This window comes from Euprymna scolopes, chromosome 15, assembly GCF_053919585.1.
Source record: "Euprymna scolopes isolate OS-2025 chromosome 15, ASM5391958v1, whole genome shotgun sequence".
In the NCBI taxonomy this organism is placed as follows: domain Eukaryota; kingdom Metazoa; phylum Mollusca; class Cephalopoda; order Sepiida; family Sepiolidae; genus Euprymna; species Euprymna scolopes.
This window is the reverse complement of record NC_136496.1, coordinates 124,173,123-124,185,776: the sequence shown is the minus strand read 5'-3', so window position 1 is coordinate 124,185,776 and position 12,654 is coordinate 124,173,123. Positions and strand designations below refer to the sequence as shown.

General features: G+C 24.4%; 1 protein-coding gene across 11 annotated transcripts in view; it reads left to right on the top strand.

Annotated features, from left to right (window-relative positions):
- The window catches only part of LOC145294110 (membrane-associated guanylate kinase, WW and PDZ domain-containing protein 1-like), a 664,188-nt gene that overhangs the window by 563,667 nt on the left and 87,867 nt on the right, over nt 1–12,654 (top strand). For all 11 annotated transcript variants that reach the window (XM_080141199.1, XM_080141205.1, XM_080141202.1 and 8 more), the window contains one exon: nt 7,060–7,100. In XM_080141199.1, coding sequence (XP_079997325.1) covers nt 7,060–7,100 — 41 coding nt within the window. The remainder of the gene's footprint in view (nt 1–7,059; nt 7,101–12,654) is intronic.

Here is a 12,654-nt window from a genome sequence, read left to right as displayed (position 1 = left end):
GCTTTAGTTTTTGTAGAGATGAAGATTTAGTGTTGTTCAGGAATGGTGAGCCCTATGTCATCTTGCTCCCAGCCAGTAACACCATATTGCATTATTTTTTTTAGACATTTTATAATATTTAATTTTTGGTGTGTAACCTGGATTGATTGGATAGGAAAGGGCATAATTACAACTGAATTAATTGAAATTATTCTTGATAATATTATAGTTTTTAATTAATAGGAAATTAAATCAAACAATATAGTTTCAGTTTTATTGTGAACAAGTTAGCTTTTTTTCATCTTTCTTTTTGTAGTTGAAAAAGAAGAAAAAAAAAAGAATGAAGCATTTTATGATTCTATCTGTGCCTAAATTTCAATGCAAACCCCATGAACAAAGCTTTTTTCTTAGAACTGCCAGTCCGTGGAACTCTGTTCCGCTGGCCTGTTTTCCAGCTGACTTCAAGTCCAATGTAAACAAGTTCTTGTTGAGCCCCTCTCTTCCCTAAATAATTAATTTCTTCCTCATTCCTACCACTAACAATTAATACGCTGTTTTATCGCTAACTACCATACACTCATTAACCTTTATCCTCGAGTGACTTTTAGGCATTGATAAGTGGTGAATCCTATGTAAAAAAAAAAAAAGAAAGTTTTAATCTATTAAAAAATTGAAGATATTGGAAGCTAAATGCATCTAATAATTTTGTAAATGGATTAAAATCGCATTTTCTTTTAAAAAAATTAATAATTTTACAATAATTTGTGTAATGCCCAGACCATACCATAATACTTAAATTTAACCTTATATATATATATATATATATATATATATATATATATATATATATATATATATATATATATATATATATATATATATAATTTGATTTAAAAACAAAAGTGGGGTTTGTATTACTGTACACATAGATTCGAAAAAGTTGTCAAAAAACAAATATAGAACAAATAAATGTTATCAAAGGCAAGATAAGTTACTTTTCTACCTAACTGGATATATTTTTTGTGTTTTTATTCAGTGTAACATGTTTATTCAGCTCGAAAAACATGCAATGTTTACCGATGTATTGGAAAATTCAAAATGGCAGCCGACTGTCTCTCGGAGAGGGTACGTTTGGGAAAAGGTATTATAAATAATAAATTAGACAAAATACTGTTAGAAATTCGCTCAATATATGTTACCGTGACATAAGTTGACATGTATTCGGTTGTTTTCTAACAGTATTTTGTCTAGTTTATTATTTATAATACCTTTTCCCAAACGTACCCTCTCCGAGAGACAGTCGGCTGCCATTTTGAATTTTCCAATACATCGGTAAACATTGCATGTTTTTCGAGCTGAATAAACATGTTACACTGAATAAAAACACGTGAATTATATCCAGTTAGGTAGAAAAGTAACTTATCTTGCCTTTGATAACATTTATTTGTTCTATATTTGTTTTTTGACAACTTTTTCGAATCTGTGTACAGTAATACAAACCCCAAAAGGGAAACAAACTATTAAAGTAATAAGGCTCCTGGTAACGTCGAGTAGATACAAGTTTGTATATATAATAAACATTTTTAACTCTGAGCAAAATGTAGCATCTGTTCTGATATTGTATTTCATAGTTTCGATTCTTGATCAACAAAAGAGAAATCTTTGTCAACTGAAGCAATTTTTATTTTTGCTCCAATTCAGTGCCCCTCCCCCTTTTTTATTTTTCTTTTTTTTTTTTTAGTTAGATTTTCCTCATATTAAAAACTGATCTTGTGTCTAATTCAGTCCTTGTTAGGAGGCAAGTCAATAAGGACAGTGCTATCGATTTCGTTTTTAAAGCTTGTCCATTTTTTTTTATTTTTAAAAAAATAAATCTGATAAAATTAATCATATTGAAATACTTTCATTGAAATGAGTGAGTCTCCTTCAAACTTTTGACATTTTAGCAACTAAAAGACGTAAACAACTTGAACAAGGAACTTTTTGTTTATAGACACACACACACACACACACACACATATATATATATATATATATATATATATATATATATATATATATATATATATATATATATATATATATATATATATATATATATATATATAAACTACCCACCCTCTACTGATTATTTTTCGTCCAATCCAGTACATGGTCCGCATCTTTATCAAGCTAAGTTGATCAATGCAAGTTAACTCCCAGTTGGTCTGCACGTATGTGTGTGTTTTAGCTTGCCTGTTAATCAGCATCTTGCTGTCCAGTCGCCCTCTTATGTAGCATCTATTTTGGTAATTTGAGTGAAACACAAACATGGAAAACTGACATTTAGGCTAGCAGCAACCCTTCAGCAGCAGAATCTGCAGTATTTTATGACTGCAGGGCTCTGCTTGAATCCAGCAAGTTCACTTTGATCTTGGAGCGCTTCATTATTGAAAAACTTCTATCAACAAATCATTCGCGTTTGGTCAAGTTTATATTCTATCTGCTTTGAAAACTCGGTTTTTAAAAAAATATATTATTTGGCTGTTGTTGTCGTCGTGAATTCATTCAGGATGGAAAACTTAATTGTGTATCAGCGTTCGATCAGCAACTTTGCTGCAGATGTGGGCACAGGTTTTGCTGATTTTACTCGAACTCTGGGGAGAGTTTTCAGACGCAGTAAGTTTGGAGGCATTAACAGCCATGACTACATGTTTGCTCTTTTTGACGTAGTGGAATTTTTTAGATGAGGATTGATAATTTACATGGTTTGCATTATTCGAACTATTGTTTTCACATTGGATATTATTTCAAAAAAGAAATTAGAAATGCAGAATGATATTTTTTAGATAGGATTTTCAAGTTAAATTCAATTTTTTACCTGTCTGGTTTTTTTTTTTTTTTTTTTTTGTACTATTTGTTTATTAAATTGTTAGGTGAAAGTATAGAATAGTTTAAAAATAGTCGCCTACCGATGTTAAGAATGGATTTCTAAATAATAACGTTATTGTTTCAGCAGGGTCTATATTCTGTATAAGTATAAAACATTATGGATTAATTCTGTTGAAATTTTTAAAAACATATTGCTATAAAAATTCAAGGAAGAGAAATTGTAAAAACAATTTTTTTTTTTTTATATTCGAACGACTTGTTTTCATCTCTGATATTATTCTCACAAAATTTCAGCTGATGTAACCAGCAACCTTCTTAAGGCTTGTCTTAACAAACTTGAGAATGTATACGAAATTTCAAACTAAACCTATTATTTAATCCACAAGGGAAGATTATTCTTGTTCCATCAGTCATGACCAGGTAGAAGTCCTATGTAATTGTTTTATTTTATTTTTAGTTAATATTGCTTATAATGAGGCTTGAACCTTCAACTGCTAGAAAACTATTACTTGGAACTAACGTTTGCTAAACACTTTTATCCATTGCACTGCTTGTTTATGTGAACATATTCCAAATTCTTTGTCGATTTCAAAAGGTTGACAAATATTTGAGAGTTCTACAAAACACACCTGAAGAAGGTCAGAGATTACATCGTCCAAAGTTTTGTGAGAGTAACACTGCAGATGAGAAAAATAGTCCGAAAAATCCAATTTACTGTTTTGTGTTTATATTTTAAATAGTAATTTCATTTATTGACACAAAAAATGCAGAGTTAGTCTCTTAAATTATAATTTGTATAAAAATATTTTAGTTAATATTCTTAAGAGAAACAATGATAAAAAAATATCTAAATATTTTAATAAAATATTCATATTGAATATTAAGTATAAAAAAATGAGTATTATAAAAAAAATGAAGATTTTATAGTATTGATTATTAAAAAGTATATATTTTTTTAATATTAGTATTTTATAGTATTGATTATTAAAAAGTATATATTTTTTTAATATTAGTATTTATAGTATTGATTATTAAAAAGTATATATTTTTTTAATATTAGTATTTATAGTATTGATTATTAAAAAGTATTTTTTTAATATTAGTATTTTATAGTATTGATTATTAAAAAGTATATATTTTTTTAATATTAGTATTTTATAGTATTGATTATTAAAAAGTATATATTTTTTTAATATTAGTATTTTATAGTATTGATTATTAAAAAGTATATATTTTTTTAATATTAGTATTTTATAGTATTGATTATTAAAAAGTATTTTTTTAATATTAGTATTTATAGTATTGATTATTAAAAAGTATATATTTTTTTAATATTAGTATTTATAGTATTGATTATTAAAAAGTATATATTTTTTTAATATTAGTATTTTATAGTATTGATTATTAAAAAGTATATATTTTTTTAATATTAGTATTTTATAGTATTGATTATTAAAAAGTATATTTTTTTAATATTAGTATTTATAGTACTGATTATTAAAAAGTATATATTTTTTTAATATTAGTATTTATAGTATTGATTATTAAAAAGTATTTTTTTAATATTAGTATTTATAGTATTGATTATTAAAAAGTATATATTTTTTTAATATTAGTATTTATAGTATTGATTATTAAAAAGTATATATTTTTTTAATATTAGTATTTTATAGTATTGATTATTAAAAAGTATTTTTTTAATATTAGTATTTATAGTATTAATTATTAAAAAGTATTTTTTTAATATTAGTATTTATAGTATTAATTATTAAAAAGTATATATTTTTTTAATATTAGTATTTATAGTATTGATTATTAAAAAGTATATATTTTTTTAATATTAGTATTTATAGTATTGATTATTAAAAAGTATTTATTTAATATTAGTATTTATAGTATTGATTATTAAAAAGTATATATTTTTTTAATATTAGTATTTTATAGTATTGATTATTAAAAAGTATATATTTTTTAATATTAGTATTTATAGTATTGATTATTAAAAAGTATTTTTATAATATTAGTATTTATAGTATTGATTATTAAAAAGTATATATTTTTTTAATATTAGTATTTATAGTATTGATTATTAAAAAGTATTTTTTTAATATTAGTATTTATAGTATTGATTATTAAAAAGTATATATTTTTTTAATATTAGTATTTTATAGTATTGATTATTAAAAAGTATATATTTTTTTAATATTAGTATTTATAGTATTGATTATTAAAAAGTATATATTTTTTTAATATTAGTATTTATAGTATTGATTATTAAAAAGTATATATTTTTTTAATATTAGTATTTATAGTATTGATTATTAAAAAGTATTTTTTTAATATTAGTATTTATAGTATTGATTATTAAAAAGTATTTTTTTAATATTAGTATTTATAGTATTGATTATTAAAAAGTATTTTTTTAATATTAGTATTTATAGTATTGATTATTAAAAAGTATTTTTTTTTAATATTAGTATTTATAGTATTGATTATTAAAAAGTATTTTTTTAATATTAGTATTTTATAGTATTGATTATTAAAAAGTATTTTTTTTTTAATATTAGTATTTATAGTATTGATTATTAAAAAGTATATATTTTTTTAATATTAGTATTTATAGTATTGATTATTAAAAAGTATATATTTTTTTAATATTAGTATTTTATAGTATTGATTATTAAAAAGTATTTTTTTAATATTAGTATTTATAGTATTGATTATTAAAAAGTATTTTTTTAATATTAGTATTTATAGTATTGATTATTAAAAAGTATTTTTTTAATATTAGTATTTATAGTATTGATTATTAAAAAGTATTTTTTTAATATTAGTATTTATAGTATTGATTATTAAAAAGTATTTTTTTAATATTAGTATTTTATAGTATTGATTATTAAAAAGTATTTTTTTTTAATATTAGTATTTATAGTATTGATTATTAAAAAGTATTTTTTTAATATTAGTATTTATAGTATTGATTATTAAAAAGTATATATTTTTTTAATATTAGTATTTATAGTATTGATTATTAAAAAGTATTTTTTAATATTAGTATTTATAGTATTGATTATTAAAAAGTATATATTTTTTTAATATTAGTATTTATAGTATTGATTATTAAAAAGTATTTTTTTAATATTAGTATTTATAGTATTGATTATTAAAAAGTATATATTTTTTTAATATTAGTATTTATAGTATTGATTATTAAAAAGTATTTTTTTAATATTAGTATTTATAGTATTGATTATTAAAAAGTATTTTTTTAATATTAGTATTTATAGTATTGATTATTAAAAAGTATTTTTTTAATATTAGTATTTATAGTATTGATTATTAAAAAGTATTTTTTTAATATTAGTATTTATAGTATTGATTATTAAAAAGTATTTTTTTAATATTAGTATTTATAGTATTGATTATTAAAAAGTATTTTTTTAATATTAGTATTTATAGTATTGATTATTAAAAAGTATTTTTTTAATATTAGTATTTATATCTTGTTCGAGAATTTTCTAGATGAGGATTGATTATTTGGATTCTTCAAACTATTGTGTTCATCTTTATTTTCACAACGTTTTGGTCGATGTAACCTCCAATGTTCTTCAGGTGTATGATGTCAAACTGGGGGAATCTTTCTGCCAAACTCCAGGAACTGCATGGAATACGTCTGAAGAAAGTCGGAGGTTACATCAACGGAACAGTAGTCTGAAGAATTAAAATAATATTTCTGTCAATCTTAATTTTTCAAATTCCAGGAGAATACTCCACTCTTGCTGCATGTCTTCTATTGCTCCCATATGGTGTGAGAATTGAAGAAGATTGCACTGGTTTTTGGGTTTTTTTTTTTTGTCAGCCTGTCATATCAAAGTATGAAACTTAAATGTTGACGTTTTTATAAATAAAAATAGAATGAATGATGTATAAAAGTTGACCAAATATGCAACTAAGAATATTTAGCCATATAAGTTTTTTTTTTACTACAAAGTACATGCTTTTTTTTTTTTTTTTTTTTTTTTTTTGTAATTTTAAAGTGCAGAGAAAACTTTCTTTCTTTGTACAAATATCTTCTTTTCTTAAAATTTGTTTTTATACCATTTCACGATGTAGAAATCGTAATTCAAGTTTATTATGTCTTGATTTATTTTCTAAGTTTAGTTTATTATTATTTCAATGTTTTTTTTTTTTTTTTTTTTTTTTTTTCAGGTATTTCTTCACCCGGAAAAACAAGAAAACAAGCAAAATTGGTATGCTTTAACATATTATTTATTTATTTATTTATTTTTTTTAATTAATCGCATTATCTTGAGTAAAAGTCCTGAATAGTTAGTAGTTGAAAATTTGTAAACAAAAATAAAAATAATTTCTAGCAAATGTTGATAATTTTTATTTGAACGAGTTTCATATGAATTATATACATATATATAATTTGGTTTGAGTTATGTGTTAACTATTCTGTACTTTTACTGAAAAAAATGTTTAATTAAAGAAAAAGGTTGAACATCATGGGATATATTTTACATAAATTTAAAATCATAATTGATTTTTTTTGTTTATTGTTGTTTTGATTTAATTTTATTTATTTTTATTTTTTTGTATTTTTCTTCTTGAAAATTTGTGAAAAATAGAATTGTTTCAGGAAATATTCTTAAAGCACTGCTTTATTGTATTCCACACATTAATGGTTCTTTGAAAGAATCTTTGATCATGGAACTTCTGTGTAGTTGTAGATAGATGAAGAAAGGAAATTTGCGCAAGATTGTTCAATAGAGCGGGGGGGGGGGGTCATACAGTAAATAACACAGTTTGATTAGTACAAAAACCACAAGTTCACAAAATAATCTATATAATTATAAAATACAAATGACCTTGTAACGAGTGTTGTAACCCAACATCTGGTTTACAACTTCTGATTGCGCATGCGTATATAAACATAAACCCATAACGTAAACGGAAATGAACGATGTAAAAATAAAAGCAGAAAGTATTAACAATTGTTTAATTGGATAATTTAAATGCAAAAAAAGTTGGGATGCTGAAAATCTACACCATAAAACAATACGCTTTATTGCTGTGTAGATTATTTATTTGTAACGCAAATTAAAAAAAACAACATATTTACAAATAAATAATCAAGCAACAATAAAATGTATTGTTTTACTGTGTACATTTTCAGCGCCCTAATTGTTTTGTTTTGTTTTACGTTGAAATTATCCAAATAAACAATTGTTAATACTTTCTTCATTTTTTTTTTTTTTTTTACATCATTCATTTCCGTATTACATTTAAGTTATTTTAACACAATTTTCTTACAAATAAATCTACTTTAACCCATTGACAGCATTTTACAATGGCGATTTACCCACTGTCTTCCTTTTTTTTTTTTTTTGATTTATTCTCCATTTTTTTTCTTAAAAAACATTCATACATTTTCTTCTACACTACCAACATAAATAAATAACCCTCCCCCAAAAAAAGATTTTTTAATTTGTTACAAATAAATAATCAATGCAACAATAAAACGTATTGTTTTACTGTGTACGTTTTCAGCGTCCCAATTGTTTTTTTGTTTTTCTTTTTTTACGTTTAAATTAAAAGATATATCAAAAGATATATCAAAATTTGAATTTAACTTTAAGTTTTACGGTATCTGTTCAGTGCACATTTACCTATAAGTATGGCAAACTACTTATAATTTAATGGCTGTAAGTTGTTTTTATTTTCAAAAATAAACAATTATAAACAGAACGACTCATAGAAATCTATCTATATTCTTTTTTCATTTTAGTATACTTTCATAGAAATGTTTCTGTTATGTTACAAATAACTATTTTCTTTACGTCACAAGTGTCACACTCCTACATTAATTTCATAGCTAATATAACATACTGACCCAACGGGTCACGGATAGTCTAGTATTTTATAAATATTCTAAAATGGAAGTTTCTGTAAATATGAAAACACAGAATGTTTGTTTACAGTTCAAGTGTATATGCAACAAAAAATAAGGTGTGGGTGGGGGGACAATTCACTTATATACGACAGTGTGAGAGAGATTCAAGCATTCTTTTATAAATGTGTATGTATGCGTATGACAACGTGTTTTTGAGTTGAGAAATATATTTAGGACAAAGAAAAGAAAATTTATCTGAATGTTAGCATTCTTTTGGATTTTTGCTTCAACCGATTTCTTGATCAAAATCTGGCCTTATATAAAAATGGCAAATACGACAATTTAACAGATATGCTTCTGATTGGCTCAAAATATATTTATCTGCTTTTATTACTTCAATTGGATGTATGCGTGGAGCCATATGCGCACAATTTTGATCACTTTGTTTTGTGTCCCAACGAACTTCCATGACCACAAAGCTACTCTCATAATAAGCAAACAGGAAGATGCGGATTTGCCCAGGATTAAATGAAGAACCCATCATATTAATTTTTATTTTTATTCTTTACATTTTATAATGATACATTTTTGAAGTAGGAAGTCAAAGATGTAATTTATTGATTAAATAAAAAAAAAATAAATAAATAAAAAGCTTATGTTATTTTTTACTTCCGCTTTTTGTTTAGCAAAAGTCATGCCGATGTATACAAGGATAATTCCCTTCTGATTAATATTTACGTAATTCAAGTTTAATTTTAAGTCTACATATAAAAATAGTTTTTACTTCAAAATGCTTCGTTTACAGAATGGTTTTGTTTTTAAAAAAATGTTATTTTTTTAGTTTTTATTTTGAAACTTTTTTTTTTTCAGAATGGTTTTGTTTTTAAAAAATGTTATATATTTTCTATTTTTTACTTTGAAAAATAATTTTTTTTTTTTTTTTTTTTTAGAATAGTTTTACAAAATATAATCCTGATTCAATGGAGTATTTGTGATATAAAATAAACACCTAAAATATTTTACTTTTTGCAAGAAGTTTGAAAAAAAAAAGACCAATTAAATTTGCATCAAACAATAAATAATTTGAATCCCGATCCAATAGAGTATTTGTTATAAAATAAACATCTAAAATATTTTACATCAAAAGTATTTAATACAAGCAAAAAAATCTGTTAGAAAAAATAAATTAAAATTGTTACATTTTGAATTATAAGGAAATTGGAGACGATAATGTATAAACAGTAAACAGAAAGGACTTTTCTTTGATATACACCAACATGACTTCCACTAAACAGAAAACGGAAATCAAAATGACATAATTTTTTTTGAATTTAACAAATTGATTGATAAGGTTAAATGGTATAGAAGTAAAGTGATAGTTATTGGAATAATTTTCCGTATATTTATGGTATTTGATTTCCTCAAACGTCTGACGTTCCCCAAGAATGATTGAGGATTCCTGCTCCGATCTCTATGATCCATATGACTTTTATTTATTTATTTTTTAATTTCTATAATTTTCAAGTTATAAATCCAAATAAAGTAGAAAAGTTGCATTTCTAATGTATACCTATTAACCCTTATCCTCAAGTGGCCTCTGGGCCTTGATAAGTGGTGACACCCTTGTAAAAAAAAAAAAAAAAAAAAAAAAATTTCATTCTTATGCACAAATGAAAATCTCATGATGTTATTGCTTCTATTAATTCAGGCAGGTGTTTGATCAAAATGAATAATTTCAATAAAGTTAGGTGTGCATGTATGATTATATGTTTATGTGTATAAGCTTCACTCCTAAACTAATTAACTGCCGTTTTTTTTTTTAATTTTAATCATAAGAGTGAATAATTTTGGATTTTCAGTCATAAGAATGGATAATGTGGGTTGTATTTAGTTTAATTTAGTTTTATGGAAAGAGAGGAGGTGGAAGTCTCTTTAGATGTATCCAATTTTTATCAAAATTTAACGAGTATTAGAAATCAATTAATATTCACCAAATTTTAGTTTCTTCTGAATAATTTTTAAGGGAGACAATATAGGCACAACTTCCCATTTGAAAATTAATTTATTTCAGATCTATTAAAGATGATTATCTTAATTTCGTTTTTTAAGGGCCCTTAAAGCTTAAGCTTAAAATTTTAGAGTTTTTAGAATTAAAATCTTGTACTAAATTTTGATCCAAATTGGAATAAGTATTCTAGACATGAGGTTTAGTATCATTATATCTTGATTTTAATCTCCATAAAGGAACATAAGTGTCGCAAAACTGTTCTGTTCAAGGAATTACTTTTACTCGTCCTGGGACGGATATTCTAGTATATTATTATTATTTGTAGTTATAAGGATCTAATTTCAGAAAACTAGCAGCAGTTCATAGATATGAACTGCAGTTTTATAAGTGGAACAGTTTTCTTACTACTACTACTACTACTACTACTACTACTACTACTACTAACGTTAACTTTGAAACTTTACTTTTTGTTAGTAGTTTAAAGAGAAAGAAATACTTGTGTAAAATTTAAGGTCTGTAAAAGTATATTATTGATAACATTTTCTTTTTAATATTGATGCCTGGCACAACTTGAGTTCGTGTGGTTTGTACCAGTCGAAGATACGTCCTTGACAATCAGTCTAACAGTGGCTTTGTTGGATGTCAGACTTCGGTGTGGCTCTGTTCAGTCCTAGAAAGTTCACCCACCCAAGTTTTACCTTCCTTCTTTAAGAAAGGGATAATTTATTATTAATTGTCTGAAGCGCTCCTATTGGGGAATGCTGACAGTGCTGCTCAGATAGTGTACATCATCTACTGCACTGGCTTTTCAAAACCTCACCTGGCCTTGTGTAATCTCCTGCTGATGAGGTAAATAAAATGTAGTGAAAGATTTTAAAGAAAATTCAATTTGTGCACTTTTTTTTATTGCAAACAAAATAAATGTATATAAAAGCATATTTTTTGTGAAACATTTTTTTTTCTTTTTTTTTTTCTTTACTTATGTGTCACTACTTATCAAAGGTCAAAAGCCACTCAAGGATAAAACTTAATGAGATTGTCAGTTGATGAACAGTAGTACAAGAGGATTGGAACGATGGATAAAATGATCAGAATTTGTTTAAATGGATTACTTGACAAACATTTATTAACATTGGATTTGAAAGCGACCATGTTGTAGTCAAGTGGGGAGCAGCATTGCTGTATTGTTTTCCACAGATCAATGGTTCTTGGAAAGAAGCTTTGATCATGAACTTTCTGTTTAATTTTAGGTATATGAATAAAGGAAAATTTTTATAGTGGTTGTAATTAAACGAGTTTTATTTGAATACTTTCTGGTGGGGTGGGGGGGTCCATAAAAAATAACAAATATTGGAATATTCCAGAATGAACCAGTAAGACAAATTCGTAAATTGGAAACGATACTGTGATCCTAAGACAGATACCCCAAACTGTGATTATGAATTTTTCAAATCGGAGTTTTACTCGTAAAGCGTACTCCTGATCAAAGAGCGTTTATGGCAAGTCTGTCAATAACCACAATATTTAAAAAAATTAGAATAAATTTATAAAAACTAGACGAATCTTTAGATCAGTATTCGTTATATATATTATTATTAAATAGTAAATTTCTTAACCTTGAAATTGATTAATAATATTTACATGGAAATAATTAGGGATGAATGTTAATTTTTTTTTTTTTCACTGACAATCGTTGGTTTTGACTGAAATTTCAGTGACAACAAATCTCGATATTCCAATACTCTTTGTATCCTTCCAATGAAGGTTTGTGTGGGGCTCTCTTTTTTCAGTGTTTCTATCATCCCACACTCCTGGTACTGTGTCTGAGTGTGTTTTTTTTTTATTTCTTGTAGAGAGGGTGGAGTAGATTGAGATTTCTAGCAGTTTCGGTTCTACTGGA